Here is a 26,210-nt window from a genome sequence, read left to right as displayed (position 1 = left end):
TATTATATACTATATTTTACTCCTATTATATGTCTTGAATTCTCATTTTTACTTTTTTGATCTTCTCTTTTATGCTTTTATGGTTATGATTAAATCTTTTTTTAAATATTTGTTTATTTCTACATGTGTAAATTGTTAATACTTTTTTCATATTTCTACATATCTAAATAGTTAATATATTTTTTAAAATATTTCTACATATCTGATCCCTTAATACTGTTGTTATATTTTTACTCGTTTAAATTGTGAATTAATACTTTTTTTTAAATATTTCCACATATCTTAATTGTTAATTTTTAAAAATATTTTTAAATATCTAAATTGTTAATACTTTTTATTTTTACTTGTTTAAATTGTATATTATTATTATTATTTTAAACATTTCTACATATCTAATTTGTTAATACTTTTTAAATATTTCTACGTATCTGAATTGCTAATATTTTTTAATATTTCTACATATCTAATTTTGTTAAAAAATATATTTTACATTTCTACATGTCTTAATTGTTAATATTTTTTATTCTGTTTCTACTTGTTTGAATTGTAAATTGTTTTTAAATTTTTTTTTCTATCATTGTTTTTTTGTTTTTTTTTTACTTTACTTTACTTGTTGCTTGTTTACTATTAATTGTTATTTATTGAAGCTCCTCTCTATCTTGCTACTGTTATACTGAGACTGTCCTGGTTGTGGGACTAATAAAGGGAATGTAACCTAGTTTTGTGCTGGTTCTGGTCCCGGTGAACCGGGCGGAGTGAGCCCTCCCGTCCCCCGCCGCCTCTCTGCTCTCTCCCTCAGTGTTTTAGGAAACGTGGCCTTACTGCCGCAGCAGAGACTCCTCCGCTGCTCCGCTTCTCCTCTGCCCGACTGTCAGCCTCTGAAGAGAACCATGTCCGAGACGGAGCAAGCCCCGGGCCCAGGTCCGGAGGTCCTGGACGCCCTGAACGCGACGGCCTCCAACGGCACCGAGGCGCTCAACGCTACGGCCAAATTCGTGGCCACCCCGGAGGGCACGGCGCTGGCGTACGGCAGCCTGGTGCTCATGGCGCTGCTGCCCATCTTCTTCGGAGCCCTGCGGTCCGTCACCTGCTCCAAGTCCAAGGTACGTCCAGCGGCTGCTCCCCTCCCCGGGAACAGAGCTCTGCTTCCCCGGGATCAGAGCGTCCAGCGGCTTCTCTCCCGCCTGCCAGCCGCTAGCCTCCACCGGCTAGCCGGCTGAGCTAACCGCTAACTAGTCGCTCGATTCACTCTGAAAGTGTCTTATTTAGTTTGATCAATATTATTTAAGTCCAAACTACAGTCAAAATAAAGGCACATATTCAGCAAAATAAGTTGATTATTAAATGATGATTTTATGTAAAATGAGCGGAAATGAAGGTAAAACTGGTGTGACAGCTGTTAGCATTTAACGGTTATTTTTTAGTAAATAAACAATCTTTATTTTGTGTCTGTGTTAGTGACGTGTACTAGAGGGATTTTTTTGCACTCTGACAATGTCTCTTTAAGTTTGATTAATATTAATTTAATTTATTTCCAAACTACAGTTAAAGAGCGGCTCATATTCAGCAAAATACATTGGTTATTTAATGATGATTTTATGTAAAATGAGCGGAAATGAAGGTAAAACTGGCGTGACAGCTGTTAGCATTTAACGGTTATTTTTTAGTTAACAAACAAGCTTTATTTCCACTTGTTTCACTCGAATATTTCTGTGTTTTGGAGCCGCGGGGCATTAATGTCAAGTAAAATACTAACAAAATCTGTGTTTATGTTCTTGTGCTGATAGTTTACAGTCAAAATGTTTGTTTACACTGTTTACCTGTACAGGTAGACTCAGTCAGAGAACAAACACAAGTTAATTAACATTATAGAGTCAGAGCATGTCGACGTGTAGCTGGTTAGGGTTAGCTTCAGGTGTAGGTGTATGTGTGAGACGTGTACTAGAGGGATTTTTGTGGCACTTTTTGTTTTTTTTTGCGGACATGCGCAGTTGTCGAGTAACGGAAATACTAAAAACCCTCCCACAGTGAGTGACAGTTCACTATTTAAGTTCTGTCTGTTAGAGGTGGGAACCGATACAGCATAGTGTCGATACAATATAGCGGTGATATTATATCGATTCATGGCCACCGAGTATCGTCAGTATTTTCTAACTGTGTTAGTTTTTCTCCTTAGCCGTGCGTCAGGATATGGTGTGGGGAAGTTGTGAAATAACGCTGCAGACTTTGTCTTTCTATCTGTTTGATCAAGAAACATTTTTAGCAGTGAAGTTTGATGTTTGTGAAAGTTTGATAAAATGCTGAAGTCTATACATGTTTGATAAAATCAGATGGAACTTTATTAATCCCGACGGAAATTCTGGTTCCCTATTGCTCCAAAGTTACAAAAACAATTACAATTTTGGATTATACAGATGCATCTCAATAAATTAGAATATCATAGAAAAGTTGATTTATGTCAGTAATTCAATTAACTAATAAAAATAACACATTATATTTATCCATTACACACAGAATGAAACATTTCAAGTCTTCATTTATTATATATTATATTTATTTATTATTTTATATATATTTTTTAATATTATATTTATTTATTATTTTTATTATATATTATTATAATATATTTATTTAATTTCTAACTATAATGGTTATGGCTTACTTTTAACGAAGACCTAAAATTCAGTGTCACAAAAAATTTTGAATATTACAAAAGACCAATTTTAAAAGTATGTTTAATAAGTAAATATTGGCCTCTGACAAGTATGTCCATCTGTATGACTCAATACTTGGTTAGGGCTGTTTGAATTGAACTACTGTAAATAGACTTTTCATCATATTCTAATGTATTCAGATGATCCTGTATAAGAAAAACAATGAACAAAACAGGTTACAATAACAATATATAATATAAATATGACTGTAAATATAACAATATGAAAACAAAGTGTCAGAGGAGTAAAGTGCAGATGACATGACAGGATGTAATAAATACAGATAAATTGCACATGATAATGACCATAATATAGTCTGTGGTGTTAAATGGTTTTGCACATGATGTTAATATTAATCAGTCCGATGTATTAGCTAACACTGAGAATTTTCTCTGATTGGACAAAACAATTCTTGATTGAATTTAATTTTGTGGACATAAAATGCAGTTAAACAGTTAAATCTCAATATATTGTATCAATACTCACCATATTACACAATGATTAAAATCACAATAATATCTTATCGTGACTCAAGTATCAGGATGAAACCGGATCTGATGATTCACACCTCTATTTTATATATAAGTTTTATTCTACTTTTACTCCACTACTCGGAGGGAATCAGGTAACTGTTCCTGGTATTGCGATATTATTATTATTATTGTAATTTTAAGACCACTGTATGATTATATAATAGGATTCTAATGTAAAGTCCAGCCCGTCAAAGAGGCTACAGGCAACACTTAGAACAAAGGTACATTAATAACGTTGGTTAATTTAGTAGTTTAACAGCTATGAAGTTATAAAGTTTTTTTTAACTGTATTGGTTATGAGAAGCAGGTAATTATTGGTTATCTTTGAATATGATGCAGAAGAATGTTCTATTAATATCCAGTGTTTATCAGATGTATCAGAGCAGCAGTTTATGCCTCAGCTGTCCTAGATTAACAGCATTAGTAATTACCAAAATCATGTTTTATAATAATAATAAAAACAATAATAATAATAATAATACATTTAATTTATAAGTGTCTTTATATCACTCAAGGACACTGTACAATAGTTTGAACAAGACAAAACAGGGAATGAAAACAAGACACAAGAAATAAAACTAACAGAGTGCGGTGTGGTTACAGAAAATAATAAACAAAAGAAGAAAAAAGAAGTGCGGTGCAATCATACAGAGTCAGCTAATTTGAACAGATGAGTTTTGAGTTTGGATTTGAATTTATGTTCCTGTAATGTTAATACAGCAGCATTTAAATCTCAAATGATATTTTAATGCAAAAATATAATTATTTTTATTGTTATACATGAATTTTCAAATTTACTTTATTACCAAAAGAAATGTAAAAATAGTAAAGCTCATGATTAATTCTGTATTTAGAGTCAGATTCTAGTCATTCACACAAAAATGAGTTTTAGTGGTTTTTAGTGTTCTGCTGATTTAATTTCACATCTGTATATAAAAAGGAGACTTACCTTTGTTTTCTGATGAATAAACAACAACATTTTAGTCTGAAACAAGCTTTGGAAAGATTTCTAGATTATTAATGTTTCCTCATTTTTATGACAGCTCTGTACATCATATAATTGGATTATTATCATCGACTTTACAAGGCGTCGTTAAAAAAACAGCAGACATTTCCTCCAGGGAATAAACAATTTAAAAAGCATCGCACTGAATGTTTCCCGTCACTAACCGGTTGTTCCAGACAGTTTATACATAGATTACATGCAGCGCTGCAGAATTAATAGTTTAGATTTGGCTGTAGCAGGTTTGATGTGGTTATAATTGATCTTTAAAGACATCTAGTCGTTGATGATGATGATGGTCACATAAAATAAAAACTGTTTGCTTTGTTGTTTTTATTACTATCTCCTTGTAAATCACACAGTTGGCTCCTGAAAGGGCTGTTTTAAGAGGGAACGAGACCCTAAATGCAGCTTTTTTTCAGTCAAATAACATAATTTATATATTTATTATTCATGTTTGACTAATTCATTTGATTTGAAGTTACTTTTGAAGCAAAAAGACACTCGTCACATGTGAATATTTGCTGTTTTTGTTGACGTCTGTGATGATAAATTGTATATCTTTTGGGTATGGTTGGTTGGTATCCCCTTATCGTTTACTAAACTAGAGGTGGGTGATATGTAGGGATGGGTACCGAATTCGGCCTCCAGATTGGACCTTCCTTACTCCGTTTGCTCTCTCCATTCTTCTGTAGACCAGTCATTAACAGCTAGCAACTAGCTGCTGCATCTCCGCTCTTCAACTCAGGAATATTACCTGCCAATTTACTCCAAACTGCCTCGCTGAAATTAAATCCCTCGAACTCCGGCGTCATCCTCGATATGTGCACAGAGCAGCCCGACTCAACTTCGTTTATTCCAACCATGCTATGCCCACAATACTGTCTGACCGGTGCTGCGCCGCACAGCTACGACGTCATCACAACAAATCACACGTGCACTTGCAACCTTTTTTTTTTTTTTCTCCTCCGTGCACTTGCAACCTGAGAGCGCTCCTCTGCATTCTTTGATAACACTGCAACCTTCATGTTACAAAATGCACGTTCACTCAACAATAAAGCACTGCTCATTCTGGATTTTATATTGTTTTGATATATTTTTTAAAGTTTATATTTTGAGAAATAAATATGTTGAATTGAAAAAATTAGATTTCATTATTAAACAAATTATCATTTATGACCACATAAACAAACGCAAAAGTACCGAAAATTGGTACCGTTGAGTACCGGTACCGATTCCCAGGTACCGGGTATCGGTACCGTATCGGTTCAAATGTGAAAGGTACCCATCCCTAGTGATATGGGGGGGGGGGGGGGAATCTCAATTATAAAAAACAAAACAAAATGATAAACTGACGATATCCTTTTTTAAAATGTGATATATTTACCAAAAAAGCTGTTAAAATTATTCTTGCCTACCAGGATATCTATGGATGGACACAATGTTTCAGAACAACAGCTCTTGTTTGTTTTCTTTAAACTGAAGCATTCAAGAAACAGTTGAACTTCAATTTAGAGACATTAAATAGGTAAACATTCAGCTTCTCTCTCTTCCGAGATAAATTGTGCTGCAAAAAAGCACGAGCAAACAAGTGGCACATCATCCTTTCTTAATATTGTTAACAAAGTGACTTTCAAACAAACTTTCATGCACCTCTCCTCTACCTCTCTGCATTGTTTGTTGTTCTTTTTGAGATATTATAAATAGTCGATAATGTAAAATTGCACATCGTCAAAACAACGTTAACGATATTATCGTAGATGATATATATCGCCATGTCCTAGAAAATATGATTATTTAGTGAGTGTGACAGCTGGTGATGGCTCTCGGGTGTTTCTTGGTTGTTTCTCTGGTGTTTTTCGGGTGTTTCTCGGTTGTTTTCTCAGTTGTTTCTCGGGTGTTTCTCGGGTGTTTCTCGGGTGTTTTCTCAGGTTTGTCTCAGGTGTTTCGCAGACCATTTCTCTGTTGTTTCTCTGGTTTTTTCTCAGGTGTTTCTCAGGTGTTTTTCGCAGACCGTTTCTCGGGTGTGTCTCTGTTGTTTCTCGGGTGTTTCTCTGGTGTTTTGCAGACCGTTTCTCTGTTGTTTCTCAGTTGTTTCTCAGGTGTTTTCTCGGGTGTTTTCTCGGGTGTTTTCTCGGGTGTTTTCTCGGGTGTTTTCTCAGGTGTGTCTCGGGTGTTTTCTCAGGTGTGTCTCAGGTGTGTCTCAGGTGTTTCGCAGACTGTTTCTCGGGCGTTTCTCGGGTGTTTCTCAGGTGTTTCGCAGACGTTTCGCAGACCGTTTCTCTGTTGTTTCTCAGGTGTTTCTCAGGTGTTTCGCAGACCGTTTCTCGGGTGTGTCTCTGTTGTTTCTCTGTTGTTTCTCTGTTGTTTCTTTGGTGTGTCTCGGGTGTTTCTTTGGTGTGTCTCGGGTGTTTTTTTTGGTGTGTCTCAGGTGTTTCTCTGGTGTTTCTCAGGTGTTTCGCAGACCGTTTCTCGGGTGTTTCTCTGGTGTTTTGCAGATCGTTTTTCGGGTGTTTCTCTGGTGTTTCGCAGACCCTTTCTCGGGTGTGTCTCGGGTGTTTCGCAGACCATTTCTCTGTTGTTTCTTGGGTGTTTCTCGGGTGTTTTCTCAGATGTTTCACAGACCGTTTCTCTGTTGTTTCTCGGGTGTTTTCTCAGGTGTTTCACAGACCGTTTCTTGGGTGTGTCTCTGTTGGTTTTCCGGTGTTTTGCAGACCGTTTCTCTGTTGTTTCTCGGGTGTGTCTCAGGTGTTTCTCGGGTGTTTCGCAGACCATTTCTCGGGTGTTTCTCGGGTGTTTCTAAGGTGTTTCGCAGACCGTTTCTCGGGTGTTTCTCTGGTGTTTCGCAGACCGTTTCTCGGGTGTTTCTCTGTTGTTTCTCGGGTGTTTCTCAGGTGTTTCGCAGACCGTTCCTTGGGTGTGTCTCAGGTTTGTCTCAGGTGTTTCACAGACCGTTTCTCTGGTGTTTCACAGACCGTTTCTCTGGTGTTTCTTGGGTGTTTCTCGGGTGTTTCTCTGGTGTTTCGCAGATTGTTTCTCGGGTGTTTCTCGGGTGTTTCTCAGGTGTTTCGCAGACCGTTTCTCGGGTGTTTCTAAGGTGTTTCTCGGGTGTTTCTCTGGTGTTTCGCAGACCGTTTCTTGGGTGTTTCTCAGGTGTTTCGCAGACCGTTTCTCGGGTGTTTCTCTGTTGTTTCTCGGTTGTTTCGCAGACCGTTTCTCGGGTGTTTCTAAGGTGTTTCGCAGACCGTTTCTCGGGTGTGTTCTCAGGTTTTTCGCAGACCGTTTCTCGGGTGTTTCTCTGTTTCTCGGGTGTTTCGCAGACCGTTTCTCGGGTGTTTCTCGGGTGTTTCTCAGGTGTTTCGCAGACCGTTCCTTGGGTGTGTCTCAGGTTTGTCTCAGGTGTTTCACAGACCGTTTCTCGGGTGTTTCGCAGACCGTTTCTCGGGTGTTTCTCTGTTTCTTGGGTGTTTCTCAGGTGTTTCACAGACCGTTTCTCGGGTGTGTCTCGGGTGTTTCTCTGGTGTTCCGCAGGTGTTTCTCTGGTGTTTCACAGACGTTTCTCAAGTGTTTGTCGTGTGTTTCTCGGGTGTCTCGTGTGTTTTTGGGATGTTTCTCAGGTGTTTCTCTGGTGTTTCTCAGCTGTAGCCAGGTTTGAATCCAGCTCCTGGACCTTGCTGAATGCCATACTCCTCCTTCTCTTTCTCTCTTCTTTCTCCCTGTCCCTCTCTTCTCTGTCGGCCGTCTTTATAATGAGGTCAAATAACATTTAATCCATTTAAAACCGTTTTCCTCTCAGAACTCAGCCATGATAATTTGTTTCCTGTTGGGTTCATTTAATTTTGGGGCCCTTGCTTCAAGTCGTCCTCTTTGATCTGATCCCTCTCTCTCCCTGTCTGTCTGTACACATCTGTCTGTCCATCCATCCTGTCTGCCTGTCTGTCTGTCTGTAGGAGCTCGGAGAAAATGATTACGATACTGGGTTCAGAGTGAGTATGAGAGCTGCTGAGAGCAAATCCACACACAGCACCAACACGACAGCACCTGCATTAACCATTAAAAAAACCTCTGAAAGTTTGTTCCTTTAACAAATGCACCGTTTCTCATGGACAGAAACTGTAAAAACAGACATTATCGTCAGAGTTTGAACTTTCCCACACTCCTTGAACGGATAGTCGTTCAGACGTTTCTGTGAGGAAAAAGTGACCAAAACAAAGCTTAAATTTTTGATATTTCTGTCAAAAGATCCTGTTAAAAACTATAAATTCTGCCAAAGAAAGCCAAAATTCCTAAAATTTGGTTAAAACAGATTTAAAAAACCCACCAGGTTATGATAAAAATGTGGCTTAAATCTGCACTTCAGGCAGACACAAAGATATGAAAGGCGATATGACGTGTTCCTAATTAAAATAACTGATTTCTCTGGGTTTGAAAATTGTTAGAAACATTTTGGATAATGTAAATAAAAACTCAACCAATCGTATAACAAAGGTTAAGTTCTTAAGAGACATTTTAACCCCCTGAAAAAGTTTGTTTTCTTTAAAAAATCGCCAAAAATCCTCCGTTTATCATAGAAAGAAACAGACAAAAACAGGGATCATCGTCAGATTTTGAACTTTCCGACGGTCCTTGAACGGATCATCAGTAAAAAAAAGTGACCAAAACTTGTGTTAAATGTTGATATTTATGTCAGAATCTCTTCATTCTACATGTGTCATTTAAAATAAAGCGTTTGCACTAACCAGATCCTGTTAAAAACATTAAATTCTGCTCCTCAGAGACACTGAAGACACGATTGATTCTGCTGAGACCAACGGTCACGTGACAAATGAACTGTGACTAAAAAAATCTCTTTACATAGAGCAGAGAGGAGAGGACAGGAGAGGCTGTTTACACAGAGCACAGAGGAGAGGACAGGAGAGGCTGTTTACACAGAGCAGAGAGGAGAGGACAGGAGAGGCTGTTTACACAGAGCAGAGAGGACAGGAGAGGCTGGAAACATGACAATACTTCAATATGAACAATATGTACAGAAACAATTTTTTTTATTCCTTTTTTTTGTAATTTTGTGTCTTTTAGTCATTTTACGCATCCTTTTTTAGTAATTTTGTGTAGTTTTTAGTGATATTTGTGACACTTGTGAGCACTTGGAAAAGTGTTTATATATCAATTCTGTTTTATTACAATTTAAAAAAAAAACATTTATCAGAGAAATTCAACTTTTTTTCTGAAAAGTTATTCTGCACAAAGACATGTTTGAGTTGTTCTGATTGTGCTGATTCCATAGAGCTGCTTATAGATTTATAGAGATTTTATATGTTGCAGTGAGAAAAAAGGACACAGAGGAGAATGTAAAAAGAATCAGCTCATTGGGGTTCAGACAGTTATTAACTCTTGAAGAGCAACAAAGGCATTTCCCTCATATTTTGCAGTTTTGTTTTATTTTCAACTCTTCTGCATGAGGTGCATAAAGTCATCTTTATAAAGTTTTTAACTTGCTGCACTGGTTTACTCACTGTCAGAATGAAGCAGCGAGCATCCTCTTCTCCTCCTCCTCCTCTCTCCTCCTCCTCTTCTCTCTCCTCCTCTTCTCTCTCATCCTCCACCTCTCTCCTCCTCTCCCTCTCCTCTCCTCCTCCTCCTCCTCCTCTCCCTCTCCTCTCCTCCTCCTCCTCCTCCTCTCCTCATCCTTCTATTCACTCCTTTACTCCTTCCTCATCTTCCTCTTCTCTCCCTCTCTTTAACCTCCTCCTCTATCTCGTCCTCCTCCTCTCCCTCTCACCTCCTCCTCCTCCTCATCTCCCTCTCTCCTCCTCTTTACTCCTTCCTCATCTTCCTCTTCTCTCCCTCTCTTTATCCTCCTCCTCTCCCTCTTCCTCCTCATCTCCCTCTCTCCTCCTCCCTCTCTCCTCCTCCGTCCTGAGGGAGCAGATGGAGGAGAATATAGTTTTTATTCAGTTTTTCAAGCATCACAGAGGAAAAGCTGAATGGAAATGTCAAAATTGATAAAAACATAGTTAAAAGAAAACAGTTTCAAATTCAAACTAACATGATATGAGTTGTGAATTACAGAGAACTCAGAGTTTCAGTTTAGACTTTCCTTGTCTTGAGTGGAAACCTGTCGAAGCCGTTCAGCCGAGTAGAGGAAGACAGCTGCTCTTTCAAAGTAAAAGCCCTCCACACTCTGCTCACTGCTGTCTTCCACTTTTCCTGACTGTTTACTCAGGGTGTCCGCAGAGTCACCTCAAACTCTCGTCTCCTTTTAGAGACGTGGACTTCAAACACTGAATCTCACATTTTGACTTGTGAGTAAAAACAGTTTATTCTCAGTCATCTTTAGATTTGAGGGAGAGTTTTCATGTGTGAATGTTGTCCTGCAGTGAGCAGCAGGCCACAGCTTCTTTCTAGCTGCTGTGAAAAGAGAAACACCAGCTGAAGTCACATTCAGAGCGACTCACTGTGACACATGACATGTTTTACTGCTCACTTCACCAGGAAACATAAAACAATCGCCACTATGAGAGCTTTTTGCAGTTGTAAAACAAACCTCTGCAGAGAGTTTTGTATGGTGGCCCTGAGAGCTGACAGCACTGCAACTTAAGAAAACACATGCAAATACACAAAACACAAGCAAACTGAGAAAACATCTTCATCAATTTGACAACACAAGCGCAGCATTTAGAAAATGCTGCAAAGACCACAACACAACAGAAGTGTTTCCAGAGGACACTTAAAAATGATGCACCCGTCTTGACACGCTTGATATTATCACGTTATTTAAAGATAATAAAATAAAACGTTAGCAGCTGATCAGAGCGTGCTAACGTTAGCCAGTGATCGATAGCGTGTTAGCGTTAGCGTGCTAATATTAGCACGCTATCGATAGCATGCTATCAATCACCGGCTAATGTTAGCACGCTAACGTTAGTCGCTGGTTCGAATCCCAGGACTGACAGCTCAAGGACTGAAGTGCCCAGTGAGCAAGGCACCTAACCCCCCACACAGCTCCCCGGGCACAGTAATGTGCTGCCCACTGCTGCTTGCATGGTGTGTTCACTTGTGTGTAAAGAAGGATGGGTTAAATGCAGAGGCTGAATTTCCCCATTGTGGGATTAATAAAGTAATTCATGTTTATAGACGTGAAGTTTACGTCCTGAAGGGCTCGTGACGAAGCACCAGCAGAAGTGTTTGATGTCAGCTGTTTATTATACAGCTCAGTGTTTGAGACACAGTTAAATAATTTTAATCCAGTTTGAGTCTGTGTGAGCACCACAGCCTGCTGGCAGCTCTTCTTCTTAAAACGAAGGTTTATAGTTTGTAGTTGGACAGTTTTTAGTTTGGTTTGAACAATGTTGCTCTCACTTATAGAAATTACACCAAAGTCTTAATAAACCAAAATATTAGTTTTGCACTAAGTCTAACGCATGATGACTAATACTTTATGTTCTAAAGACTAACCCAGTTTGAGCTTGTTTCTAAAGCTGTCGTGCTTCTTCTTGGTTTAAGTGACTGATATTATGGAGTTTGTTTTTATGAAGCCTCTTCAGATCGTCTCTGTGTCTGTTCCTCTGTCAGAACGCGTCCGACATGCCGGAGACGATCACGGGCCGCGACGCCGCCAGGTTCCCCATCATCGCCAGCTGCACGCTGTTCGGACTCTACCTGTTCTTCAAGGTAAGCAGGGTTTCCTGTGCCCTGCTGCAGGGGCCTGGTGGAGCCGGGGGGGGTGGGGAGTGGGGGGGTGGTATCATTCACGATTATACTGATATAATTTTTTTAAATAAAAAAAATGCATATCATGATATTGGCAACATTCCTACTTCTTGCCGTAAGGGTTTCCATTAATTACCTAGACTCTCAGTAACTTGAAATGTGACGTTAGCACAGCACATGAAAGTATATTTACACTATTCAAAATATAAAATTATTTGCGTTGTGTTGCCATTGCTCAGCAGAGGTGTCAAAATAAGATGCCTTAAAGAAAACGTACTAGAACGCTTATTCTCCTTTTACAATATTTCATTAAAATATGCAATGATAAGATCAGTGTATATGATGGATAGTGGCATCAGAATGTCTGAGAGGCACCAAATTTGGGCTTTTATGAAAACAAATCCTCTAAGGGCGGCATGACCCTGGACCCCCCTAGCCAGCTGTTTTTAACGCTGTCTGGCTGCTCCATGTCCTAGAGGAAGTGTTATGTGAAGTGATTGCTCACATTTAGCTCTCAAACTGGAATAGATCACATTGTAATTAAAAAGTACAACATTTTCTCCCCCTAGATGGTTATTTTTTAATTATTTGCTAATACTCAAGAGTCAAGAGTATTATTCTTAGTTTTTATTCATTTATACAGACTAAAAAAATAATTTTCTATATATTTTTCAGTCTTTTGTAATATCGTCAAGAATATCGTTATCGCAAATATACCCTGAAGTATGGTGATAATCTTTTTGGGGGCCATATCGCCTAGCTCTAGCTTGGACTCAGTGTGATGTTTGTGCTGCAGGTGTTTTCTCAGGAGTACATCAACCTGCTGCTGTCCGTCTACTTCTTCGGGCTGGGCGTGCTGGCTCTGTCTCACACCATGAGGTAACACAGCGTCCTCTAACAGAGGACAGTTCATTCATTCAGTCTTGCAGATGTCGGAAGTGTATAAACTGTCTTCTTGGTTCTGTGTCTCAGTCCTCTGATGTCCAGAATCTTTCCAGATTCTTTCTCCAACAAGCAGTACCAGCTGCTCTTCACTCAGGGCTCCGGGGAGTCCAAAGAAGGTGAGGACTGCTGCAAAACACTGCAGGACCTCAGTTTATCAGCAGGTAGAGGAGCTGTCACAATGGCCAGTCAGCCAGCTCATATGCATTTCTATTTTTAAAATGCTGGTAGAATTGCAACCAAATAAGAGAGCAAATAATTCTTTTTGCAGATAAAACTGAAGGATTTAGCTTTTCACACATGCAGCACTGTTTCCTACACTAGTGGGTTTGTAGGAATCCAGTAAAAACAACACAACAAAACTTTCACAGAAACACTCACACACACACACACACACACTACACACTCCCTACACACGATACACACACTACACACATAAAGATTGGATTGAACTATTATAATAAAGGTTATTTTGATGCACATGCTGTTTTTTGCATATGTACTCAATGTGCATTTAATCTCTTGGTTATAGTTTATAAAATATGGGTGTATCTCAAACAGAAAGTTATGAACACACTCAGATTAAATCTCCTGTAGTTTAAAAGGATTTCATTACATTTTTTTCCATTTACACTTTTGAGAGATACAGCTGTGATGTTTCTCTATTTAGAATAATGTGTAAAGAACTCCAACAGATTTTCATTTTTTGTGCTTTTTTTGTACTTTTAAGCAATTTATTTCATTGGTATGGACACAAGTCAATCACAAGTCAATACAGATTATTAGACTATGAGATTGTGGTTGTATTGATGCATAGCACATTAAAATGTCCTAAAAATGGCACAACGGCATCCAAATGTAAAAATCTGCTCTAGGGAACGTTTAAAACAACAAATACAAAAGCAGCTAGACCTGTTCTGTCACCTCATACACTCGACCCTTCACCTCCACAAATTTGAAACAGAAAACATCTTCAATCTGACGCAGGATAAAGTTTCTAATGAAGCAAAGCATCCTCAGTGATTGCTGTGTTCAGACCAACCAGGAGGAGGACGCTGGATAAAGTTTATATTTTCTGTATATTTAAATCTAAACATTAAATACATCTCTGTGTGTCTCTCTGCAGAAATAGTCAACTATGAGTTTGACACCAAGAACCTGGTGTGTCTGCTCATCAGCAGCGTGGTGGGGGTCTGGTACCTGCTCAAGAAGGTGAAGTATCAGCCACAGTATCACCGGGGTCTCTGTGCCTGCAGCTGATGTTTCCATTTTTTCTTCAATTTATATTGAAAGTTGCAATACAAACAAGAATTCAGTCATACCAGTTCACATTGTGCAATAGTAACATAATACCAGCATAATAACATATGATAGTATAGTAAGGGTCAAGGGGAAAAAATAGAAATAAAACTTTGGTGTGACAGACTTGTAATCTTGCATATAAAATGAAAGTTCTAGTTATAACTGTTGTTACAGGTTATTGGTTGAAAATATCTACATGGATATTCATTATAGATATACATTTCTTAATAAAAATTAACTTAAGAGACTTAAAATAATAATGCATCAAAAACAGCTTAAATGATAGTGATAAATTTACATTTATGCATGTAAAATTTCCCTAATAAAATAAAGAGGTTGACAATAATACATAGTTTATTTTCTTTGTATTCAAAATAAGTAATGTTTTTTTTCCTTCAATGTTGATTTTATGTTTTGTTTTACACCGCATATAGTTCTCAAGTTATTTCCAAAATGTACTACTACAATATGGGCAACCATAAAATAAATGAGTTACATTTTACAGGTTTGGTTTAATAGGTACGTTTGTTATCTATGTCAAGGAATGTTGATATATATATGCCTTAGATGGGTTTATGTTATGTAGCATTTAAAATTGTAATTCTCTGATTTTATTTGTGACACAGAATCTAAAAGGAACAAACAAGGCTTTATGCCAATCATTATCCCATAAAAATAGCATTCCAAAAGAATTTCCCTCTAGGTGTTATTTTCTTAGCATTGTAGAAACATTCTGTGATATGTTTATTAGTTCACGTTTTTACTCAGTATAGTCAACACCATTTATATAAAGAACATTAATAATTGTATGTTGCACATTCTGATTTTATAGCTTTTCATTAATTATATCATTCCGCTGGGCATGGACTTTATTACTGAGCTAAAGTCTTTAAGTTTTATAGGGAATGCTTTCTGTATAAGAAAGTCTTCATAATTAAGTAGTTGGCCATTAGGGTTAAATACATCTTTTAAGTAAATTATATTTTTATCAATCCAATTTTGGAGTGATTTGTTCCTTTTGCAGCTGGTGTTTCTCTGCAATAACTTGTGACATCAAAGCTCTGGGTAGCCAATAACCTGCCTGTGTTTTGTGACATCACAGCACTGGATAGCCAATAACCTGTTCGGCCTGGCGTTCGCCCTGAACGGCGTGGAGCTGCTGCACCTGAACAACGTCAGCACTGGCTGCATCCTGCTGGGAGGGCTGTTCGTCTACGACGTCTTCTGGGTGAGCACGTCTTATTTTATCACATGTCCGTCACTCTACAGTTCATTATTTCAATAAGTTTGAGTGTGCTTGTAGAGCACACTATATACTATCCACCGGACTTCTTCCTATTATTCTTCTGTCTCTTTCCGTGTTTTTTTTCGGTCGACTACTCCTCTCTGAGTTTTGGTTCGCACATACACAAAAAAGGTATCAAATTGACCGGCTCGCCTAGACAAGTGTGCTATGACTTTTCTAAGGGTTAAGGCAAAACGTTTTTTTTTACGGATTATTTGCAAAAACACACCAAAAAATCCCCCCAATGTTACCCTATGGAGAGGCTAGAGTGGATGACATCATCTCTAGAGTGTAGAGGGAGAGAAAAAATTTGTCAAAAAATACATTTGGAAACTGCGCTCAAGGCCGCAGATGTCACTACAGAAATAATTCATTCATAGAAACGTAGGAAAATTGGTCTTCTCACTTGCATTGGTCTGCTAAAGCTGTCAGTTATAGTTTGGGTGAAGGATGCACAGATGATCCACCAACATGCACAAACAGCCTCAATAGACCGCCATGTTAAAATGGAGGGAACATTACTGGAGGATAGCAGAGGTACCAGTTTCTTCTGATCGCTCTAAAAAGACAATTTCTTCATTTTTCTTCACAAAACACACATGTAGACGTTCAGAAAGAACTCAGGATGCTCAAAGTGAAGTTGGTCAATGATGGGAGAAAAAAATGCTTAGAAATGTTGGTGTTCTGCAGGAGAATATATTTAACCAGCTGAGCAGAGGCACACACAGTATGCATGTGTAGAAATAGAGGACATGTCATGACAATACTCTAAATTAAGAGACCTTGAACACACCTTTACATCCCTGCAGACAAGTTACATCATTTCTGATTCTCTCCCCCCCCCTCCCCCGCAGGTGTTTGGACCAACGTCATGGTAACAGTGGCCAAATCCTTTGAAGCACCAATCAAATGTGAGTGCTGATTGTCTTCAGTCTATCCTCAGCCTGTCTCTGTCTTTAGTCTTTGTCCTCACCCTGTCTCTCTGTCTCTGTCCCCCCAGTGGTGTTCCCTCAGGACCTGTTGGAGAGAGGACTGGAGGCCAGTAACTTTGCCATGCTGGGTCTGGGAGACATCGTCATCCCAGGAATCTTCATCGCCCTGCTGCTACGCTTCGACGTCAGGTAACACTAACACTTACTCACTCACTCACTCACTCACTCACACAGACACACATACACACACACACATACACACACACTCTCTCTCTCTCTCTCTCTCTCTTCTCTCTCTCTCTCTCTCTCATCTCTCTCTCTCTCTCTCTCTCTCTCTCTCTCTCTCTCTCTCTCTCTCTCTTCTCTCTCTCTCTCTCTCTCTCTCTCTCTCTCTCTCTCTCTCTCTCTCTCTCTCTCTCTCTCTCTCTCTCTCTCTCAACAGACACACACATACTCTCCTGTCCTCAGGTGAAGGAGTCTGTCTTGGTCTCATGTGGACTCTATCGTTGACTGACTCTGTTTCCTCCTGCAGCCTGAAGAAGAACAGCAGGACGTATTTCTATTCCAGCTTCCTGGCCTACATCTTCGGCCTGGGACTCACCATCTTCGTCATGCACACCTTCAAACACGCACAGGTACGAGGGGAGAGGTCAGAGGTCACGATCTGATGATCCCAAGCAAGCAGACAACAACAAATGGAAACAACATATACACACATAATGGACCTATAAGTTATATAAAGAAAACTCAGTGTGCAGAGTGCAGTCAGTTTTTGAGGTACACTGCCTATAAAAAGTATTCACCTCCTTGGATGTTTCACCCTTTTGTTGCTTTTACACATGAAATCATGGCCAATGTAATTTGGCCTTTTTAAAATGAATTTGCAAAAAAACACTCTTTAATAACAAAGTGAAAACAGATTTTTACAAAATAGTATCAATTAATTAAAAATCTATAAGGTAAAATAAATGATTGCATAAGTATTCGTCCCCTTTAAAGTAACTGAACTAATTCAACAAAGTTCCAGCTAGTTGATGCAGCAGTGTCACAGTTAGTGAAACGGAGATCACCATTTAGTGATCGTAGTATAAAAACATCTGTGTCTGGGAGGTCCAGTCTCTGGTTCATCACTATTGCTGCTACAACTGTAACATGAAGACAAAAGAAGACTCCTAGCAACTCAGAGAAAAGATCATTGAAAAGTATAAGTCAGGAGATGGCTACAAAAAAATGTCAACTCATTGGACATCCCACAAAGTTCAGTTTAATCCATCAATAAGAAATGGAAGCAGTATGGCACTTGTTTAAATCTGCCTAGAGCTGGCCGTCCTCATATCTGAGTGAGTGTATGTTATTGAGGTGCTATAATTAAGATGCAATGTAGAAAAGTGCAAAGTGCAGAGCAGCATGGAGATGCACTTGTAAACATGTATGCTATTCTGCATTTAAAGAGAATAGTGCAGAATGTTGGGTTATTTTAAGTTATTTTGGCAGTCTTTGTTTGTGTCATGATCATGGTGGTTTACTGAGGTTGTTGAGTAGTCTGATGGCATGAGGGGAAAAGCTGGTAATGAGTCTGGTGGTTTTGCGGCACAGATCTTTCCGGCAATGTAGCCGAACGGCACGATGACAGGTTTAGTGTCTCTTTACAAATGTTGCTCCTGACTCTGAGTCAGCATCACTATGGACGTAGATAACGTTCTTATTAAAGCTGACCAGGAGTGGTTGAGCCCAGCAGAGTGGTGTCTCTGTGGAACCAGAGTTCCTGCAGAGAGTCCAAACACCAGCAACTGGTCCCCAGCGCTTCAAGTGCACTGCACCGAGTCGGATCTCTCCGGTGTGGGAAAAGAAAAAGGCCTACATTTAAAGACCTAGTTTGAGTTAATGAGCTGGCCTACCAATGGCATGAGACGCAGCTCTGCCTCACTCACACTAACATTACTGTCCAGTCAGAAGTAGAGTGGGGCTGCAGAGTCCAGCTGAGCTCAGGGAGGCAGGTGCTGAGGCGGAGACGATGGAGAGTTAGTTAATGACACCTGGAGTACTGAACGGAGTACTATCACCCCCTACTGACCTGTCTTGGTATTGCTGTTTCAGAAACCCCTACAGTCTGCAGTCTGAGCCTGTCGAGGGCTGTTTGCAACTAGTGTCAGGGAAAATCATTTTCAGATAATGATCTTTTTGTGGGACGGCTCAGAGCTCTCCACCTGAGAGAAACTCAAAACCACCTCCTAAAACCTGAAAACCTGCACAGAAAGTTTCCTAAATATTAATTTCTCAGTTTTTTTGCAGCTGTGAGTTTCAGTTTGAACAATGAGCAGCAGGCTGGGCTGATCAACACCACTAACTGTGACCGTGTGTGTGTGTGTGTGTGTGTGTGTCTGTGTGTGTGTGTGTGTGTGTGTGTAGCCTGCTCTCCTGTACCTGGTCCCGGCCTGCGTGGGATTCCCCGTCATCGTAGCGCTGATCAAAGGAGAGCTCACAGAGATGTTCAGGTGAGTCTCCGTTTATTCTAATGACTGCCATTCTTTAATGTGTCACAAATCTGTATTTTTATGTCTATGATCAAAGGAGATAGTCGTCCCTGATCAGGGTATCCACTGGGTCTCAAAATATCTAAAATCCAATAATTTGAATTTAAGGCCTTGAAATGTCTAAAATCCAAAAATTTGAATGTAAGGCCTTATAAAATGTCTAAAATTCTCTTAAAATCTCAGAAAATGTCTTAAATACGATTTTGAAAGGTCTTTAAAATGTAGTCACGTTACTTTTAATTTAAAAAAGTCATACACTTCAGTCTCTGATCTTTGAGGCTGAAACAGAACAGAACTAAGAACATTTTCCTTCATTTCTTTACCTAACTCAGTTCTCACTCTTGGCACCAGCATCTGTTCAGTATTTTAAGAGCGTAGACCATGTTGAGTTTGGTTCCGACCCATGTTTGCACACAGGTAAGAGGGAAGCAGCCCAAGAATAGATTTATAGATAAAAACAAACCAATGAGAGAGCCTGCGAACTTACAAAGATGGCATTTCAGCCGTGATGTGTGTGATTTCCAAAGCCAGTTATGAAACGCAGAGCACAATGATAAACACAGTCCAACTTCTTAAGGCTCTGATTAGTAGCATTCATAAAAAACAGATAACCGTAGTCCAGTAGAGGCAAGAATATTTCCTTGACTCATAGAAGCAAGACTTGTTTCTGAAAAAGAATCCTAATTGTAGTTTCAGTTTTGTCACAAGGCTTTCAATATTAAATGACAGCTTCTGATCAATAGTGATCCCTAAATATTTATAAGCCCTGACCATTTCAATTTCATTATCTTTGGAAAATTGGATTTCAAATCTTTACCATTTGAGAAGATCATAAGTTTTGATTTCACCGCATTAAATACCAATCTGAGTTCAACTAGATGGGATTGAACTACATCAAAAGCAGATTGCAAGTATTGAAGGGTCTGAACTAGGGAAGGGGATGAACAATAAATTACTGTATCATCTGCATAGAAATGAAATGAGGCATTTGATACATGGTCACAAGTATTAATGTACAGCGAGAACAAAAAAGGGCCAAGGATGGAGCCCTGGGGCACACCTTTTGACACAGGGAGGAAGGCAGAGGAAGAGCCGGAAACCTGGACAGATTGTGTTCTTGACAATAAATAATTGGAGAACCAACCAACAGCATGTTCAGAAAGACCAATATTAAAAAGTTTGTTTGCCAAGACGTTATGGTCTACTTTATCAAAAGCCTTCGATAAATCAATAAAAAGGGCTGCACAATATTTTTTGCAATCCAATGCCTGGATAAAATCATTCACCACTTTTAAAGCTGCAGATGATGTACATGTACAATCTTCATACCCAAAGGTTGTATTTTAGACATGGAGACAGTTTTAATTTGACCTCTGGTGACCTTGAGAGGTCGTTGACCACAGTATAGCATTTTCCCATTTTTCGCCCCATCACTCTGCATTATAACCATGTATATCTTTGTTCTAATAAAGATGCTTTTTGCTGTAAGAAAATTTAGTTTAAGGCCTCAATTTGGCTCAATTTTAAAAATATACTTTGCAGAAGTTCTGTGCAGTATATGTGTAATAAGAGCATATAAATAAAACTAATTGATGTTTACCACTTTTATGCCTGCAAAAAGGTAAACAAGATCCAGTTTTCACAGCCTGAAATTTGTTGCCTTGTACCCTTGTAACCCTAACCCTAACCCTAACCCTAACCCTCAAATCTGAAATGCCTCCAAGTATGAAAATAAACTTCATGGTCTATGGAATCCATGGAGCAAGTTTCATGCTTTAGTCATAAAATGCATGATACCTTCCATATATGAGCTGATCTGCTGAACTATTGGATCTGTTAACATTAAATCTCTTTATTCAGCTTCAGACTAATTCAGTCGTATAAACCCATAAAATTGACCAAAAAATAACATGAAAGCTTTCTTTAATTTATATCTTAAATTATCAAAATGTTTCTGGTAACTTTTTGCATTTCAGCCTCTTAAAAAAACTCCTTAAACTGTTCAACAACCCATTTAAAATCTCCCTAATAAATAATATCCATTGATTTACAGCTCTTACGTTATTGATCAGGTTATTGATCAGATATTAATTTGACTCCAGGAAGTGTCTCTGCTGGTGAGTTGTGCCCCCTATAGGCCGGAGAAGTGATGAGTCAATAAAATGTTAAATAAATCAGATTTATGGATAACTAACTGTGACAGAAGTGTTTGTCTGTCAGCTGACTCGGCACACTTCTGAGCAGACAGTTACTGTCTTATAACACGGAACAAACCACCACGTCTTTACATTTCTGGGAGCTTGTGATGTTCGTAGAGCAGACTGTCTGTCTGTCTGTCTGTCTGTCCTCCTGTCTGTCTGTCTGTCTGTCCTCCTCACAGTAGCCCCTTGCATAGTGCCATTTCATGCCGGGACATTTACGGCTCTGTAACGTCTCACCTCCACTATGAACACGCCCGAAGCGGGATGCCGGGATCAAAAGATCCCACCAATTTTCCGCCTCCAGAGGTCACAGAGGAGGAACAGTGGTGGGACTGTTGGAAGCGGGACCACTATGAACGGGCCATCGGGGCGAAGCGGGATATTTGACGTTGCACGTGACGTTTAACACACACCTCCACATAGTTATCCAATCACTAACTGTACAAGTGGTGTCCGCCGCTGATCGTAAAACAAACCGGTATGCCAACTGTGCACAGTGTCCGGTGCTTGTTGTAAACAAACGGAGGTAGCTAAGTGAACACATGCTGCTGCAGCACATACACACTGTACTGCTACAGAGCTAACTGTTAGCATTGCTGCTGCTCTGTTTCACATATCGTCTCCTCCACCTGATTCCTGATGCCAGACTGCACTATGAAAGGACAGAGTATCACTTCGCCTAGTGGGACATTTGCAGGATCGCACTATGAAAGGGGTCAATGGTGTCTCTGAAATCAGTCGTTCACGTCTCTGTTCTCTCCGGATTCATCATTTTGTTTCCTTCAGTCCCTCAGTGACTTTCCCTTCAACTTCCCTCTCTTTCTCCTCCCCTCTATCTCACCGCCTCCTCTCCTCTCCTCTCTCTCCACCTGCTCCTCTCCTCTCTCCTCTCGTCCTCCGTCCCTCTCGTTTCTTCAGTATTTTAGATCTCTGTAGTAGCTTTAAAACTTTTAGAGTCTAAGATAAAGAACTTACTCTCTCTCTTACTCTTCCTCTCCTCCCCCTTTCTTTCATCTCTCTCCTCCTTCTCTTCTCCTTGTCTTCTCTCCTCCTTGTCTCCTCTTCCTCTCCTCTCTGTCTCCTCCTCCCTCTCCGTCTCTCCCCCTGTGCCTCCTCCTCCCTGTCTTGTCTTCTCTCCTCCTCTTCTCCTCCTCTCGTCCCTCCTCCTCCTCCTCCCTCCCTCCACTCCATCTCCCCCCTGCGCCGCCTCCTCCTCTTCTCTCCTCCCTGTCTCCTCTCCTCCTCTTTTCCTCTCACCCCCTCCTCCTCCTCCCTCTTCTCCTCTCACCCCCTCCGCCCTCCCTCCCTCCTCTCTTTTCTCCTCCCTCCCCCTGCATCTCCTCCCCTCCTCCTCTTCTCCTCCCTCTCTCCTCTGCGCCTCCTCCTTGTCTTCTCCTCCTCTTCTCCCTGTCTCCTCTCTCTCTTCCTCTCTTCTCTCCTTCTCTCTCCCACTCTCCTCCTCCCCCCCTGCGTCTCCTCCTCCTCCTGCTCCTCCTGGTTAGCTATGAGTCATCAGAGGAGGTCCTCCCTGGCTCTCCCAGACTCACGTCCTTCCCGACCGTCAGTGGTTCACCTGCCAGCCTGGCGAGCTCCATGGATGCTGTCTCTATGGTGACAGGCTCCTCCCCCCGCCGGCGCAGGTTACAGCCCACCTCCATGTAGAGGCCTGCCCCTCTCTTTAGCCCCTCCCCTTCCTGTCTCACCTGGGCAGGTAATCAGCCCTCCCTCTGACAGGATCCTTCCGTTTAAACGTTTTGCTTCTCGGATTCCTTCAGTCCTGCTGAGACATTATACAAAAATGAATGATAATAATAATTTCAACAATAAATTTATAATAGTATATTAAAAATATATAATGAACATTATTTTAAATGAAAATGTTGATCATTTGAAAAATGTGACAATCCATTAGCTATTTATTTATTCTGGGGACATTTCTTTCCTATTTCACATTCATTTTACTCTTTATTCCCTTTTTAAAAAAAATAAAGAATATTTATTGGCACGCTTATAAAATTAGATTTACATTTATTTATATCTTTATTGCCTTAATTATTTTGCTAATTTCTTTCCATTTTTATTTAAATATATATAGACATATATGTGTATGTGTATTTGTGTGTATATGTGTGTGTGTGTTTGTGTATGCCTGTTTATGCCGTATTTATTATATTTTTACGTGTTTATTTAGTATTTGAATTTAAATGAAATTCCATGTCTGCTGTGTTTTATTCAGTTAATCAACAGAGCTTTTAAATTTATTTTTCATTTATTGCAAATAATGAAAATAATCCTGGAGAAGTTCTGACTGATTTTACTGAACATGGAAACATTTGTTTCTCTCCTCCTCCTCTTCTCTCTCCCTCCCCTCCTCTTCTCTCTCCCTCTCCTCCTCTTCTCTCTCCTCCTCCTCCTCCACCTCAGGTACGAGGAGACTCCTCCGGAGGACTCTGAGCCTAAAGAGGACACAGAAGAAAAGAAGGACCAATAGCCCCTCCTCCCCTGCTCCCCCCCCCAGCCTGCTGCCGCCACATTTCACGAAGCCCTGCCCAACTCTCCTGCTTCCTGTCTGTTGCCAGGGAAACGTTGTTTGTGTGATCACCGTGGGAGCGCGGTGGTCTTTGTGGTTAAAGTTGCTCAGACTCTTTCTGTACGCCGGGCGCTGCGACGTCATCACATTTCTTCTTTGTGTGTCTGCGGCTTGCCGGCTCAGGTTTGCCTCGTTTCCTCCGCACGGCTCCGCTCCAGTTCCGCCTCTTACAGCTGCAGGTTGGTCCTCAGTGTTAAAACTGCCATGACGTCATCTTCAATCTCCGGTTGTAGCTCCAGCTCTGCTCTGGTTACAGCTCCGGTTCGGTTCCAGTCCGCCTCTTAGAGCTACAGGTTGTTCCTCAGTGTTAAAACTGCCGTGAAGTCCTCTTCAATCTCCGGTTCCTGCTCCACTCCGGTGCCAGCTCTATTTCCAGCTCCACCTCTTACATCTACAGGATGTTCCTCAGTGTTAAAACTGCCATGACGTCATCTTCAACGTGTCGCTGTTATCATCATACAAACAGAAGAACCTGTTGTACGCAGTAGGAACAGCGCCAACTCCACACAGTGGCCAGACGGTGGAGTTACACCTTCTGTGTCGCCTCGTGCGTCAGTAAATCAGCGGATCATTTCTTTAGGTTACATCCCAGTAGGAACACCTAATAACGCCGCGTCAAACATGATTTCTTATGTAAAGGAAGATGAAGAAGCCTTAAGTACGGTGGCCCTGAGAGCTCACAGCGCTGCAGCCTAAGAAAACACATGCAAATACACAAAACACGAGCAAACTGAGAAAACATCATCAATTTGACAACACAAGAACAGCGTTTAGAAAACGCTGCAAAGACCACAACACAACAGAAGTGTTTCCAGAGGACACTTAAAAATGATGCACACGTCTGGACACGTTGGTGATATTATCATGTTTCTGTTGTGTTGTGGTCTTTGCAGCGTTTTCTAAATGCTGTTCTTGTGTTGTCAAATTGATGATGTTTTCTCAGTTTGCTTGTGTTTTGTGTATTTGCATGTGTTTTCTTAAGGTACAGCGCTGTGAGCTTTAAGGGACACCTTACTTAATACCTACCAGCTGATATTAACATGGTGCAAAACCAAAACCGGAGCAAGCGGAGCTGCCGGACCAAGCCTTGTGGAGGAAATGCGGCAAAAGACCTGAAACCATAAAACTTCCACTGTTGGTTTCTGATCAGCCTCTAAAGTGGAAAAATCCAGCTTCTGTTGTTTAGTTTAAAGCGCCTTGGTCTCCAGGTGCTCCAGGTTCTACCTTCTGCTTTCTCACATTGCTGTTTTTCTTTTAGTTCTTGTTTTGTTTTTTTATTTGTTTTATAGTTTCTTGTTAAAGGCCAGAACTTTAAGCGGATGCATCCAGTTCAGAAGTTGTTTTTTTAAATTATTTTGTCCCAGCTGTTCGGTGTTTACATGTGAGTCAGCTTTTAAAGCTGCAGGGATGTTGGGAAGCAGCTGTTTGTCCCAGGAGTCAGTCAACACCTGCACTCTGGAGAAACAAAGGTACGGCAGCTGAAAACCAAAGGGACAAAATGTTTCGGCTTCTTCTCCTCAGTTCCGCTTCTGGTTTTCCTGATTTCTTTCCCCGCCTGCTTAAATAAAGTCGACTGAAAGCTCTGAATATTAGTTTCAGTCTTAAAGTTCTGGCCTGAGGAGTAAAGGGAGGAGGAGGTCATGAACCTGCTGAATAATTCCAGTCCTCATTCTCACTTCTGATTGGCCGAGGAGGCTGCGAGGGGCGGGGCCCCGTTTCCTCCTCAGCTAAGAAAAACTGAGAACAGCAAGGTTTCTTTTCAACAAGCGTTCTGTGTTTTGAAACTGAATTATTTGGTTTTTTTTCACAAAACCATTAAAAAAAGTGTAATCATGGAACATGGAAATAAAAAACTGAATGTAACGTAATTTTTCCCTCTTTTTCTTTGTTTTATAAAGTCATGAGAGCAAAAACATTCAGCAGCAACATCAGGAATTAAAGGAAATCGATGTTACTCTGCATGTTTGAAATGGTAAATTTGTTCCAATAAGTCGCAGAATTTAGAGAGAAAAGTCTGAAGTTTGGTATTAAGTGGCCTTTCAAATTTATGTACATTTAGAAACTCACAAGAATAAGGAAAAGTGTCAAAATTGAAGCAGCAGAACCTAAAATATCAACTATTATCCCTCCAAGTCCTGCAAACAAACAAACAAACCCCCAAACATACTGAAAACTACATTTCCCAAAATTTGCCACTCCTTTGTTTTGAGTGACTGTTTTTGCAAAAATGGCCCCAAAATTATGATTTATTGTGAACTCAAACACTTTTTATTTCTCTAATTTTAATTATTTAAGGCTTTTAGGAAAGTATTTTTTCTTTATTGAAATTAAAACATTGCGCTGCTGCAGGTGAATCTTCTGACTGGACGTATTCAGCCTCTCGCTCTTATTCTTGATGTTTCTTGGTGTTGTTGCTTTAATCAGAGATGCACAGTTTTGTATTTTGATGTAAAACATGAAAAGT

At 40.0% G+C, this 26,210-nt stretch overlaps 1 protein-coding gene across 1 annotated transcript; it reads left to right on the top strand.

The window, feature by feature from the left end:
- Positions 1 to 783: 783 nt before the first annotated feature.
- On the top strand, positions 784 to 25,609 carry hm13 (histocompatibility (minor) 13). Its single transcript, XM_059332815.1, has 12 exons — positions 784 to 1,103; positions 8,201 to 8,236; positions 11,823 to 11,921; positions 12,757 to 12,839; positions 12,933 to 13,021; positions 14,029 to 14,114; positions 15,307 to 15,436; positions 16,344 to 16,400; positions 16,490 to 16,610; positions 16,954 to 17,056; positions 18,831 to 18,916; positions 23,581 to 25,609. Exons 1-12 carry the CDS (start codon positions 891 to 893, stop codon positions 23,645 to 23,647), a joined length of 1,170 nt encoding a protein of 389 aa, XP_059188798.1. The 5' UTR covers positions 784 to 890; the 3' UTR covers positions 23,648 to 25,609.
- The last annotated feature ends 601 nt before the right edge of the window (positions 25,610 to 26,210 follow it).

Source organism: Centropristis striata, chromosome 5, assembly GCF_030273125.1.
Source record: "Centropristis striata isolate RG_2023a ecotype Rhode Island chromosome 5, C.striata_1.0, whole genome shotgun sequence".
Lineage (NCBI taxonomy): Eukaryota > Metazoa > Chordata > Actinopteri > Perciformes > Serranidae > Centropristis > Centropristis striata.
The sequence above is the reverse complement of the archived record's forward strand: the minus strand, read 5'-3'. Positions and strand labels throughout refer to the sequence as shown.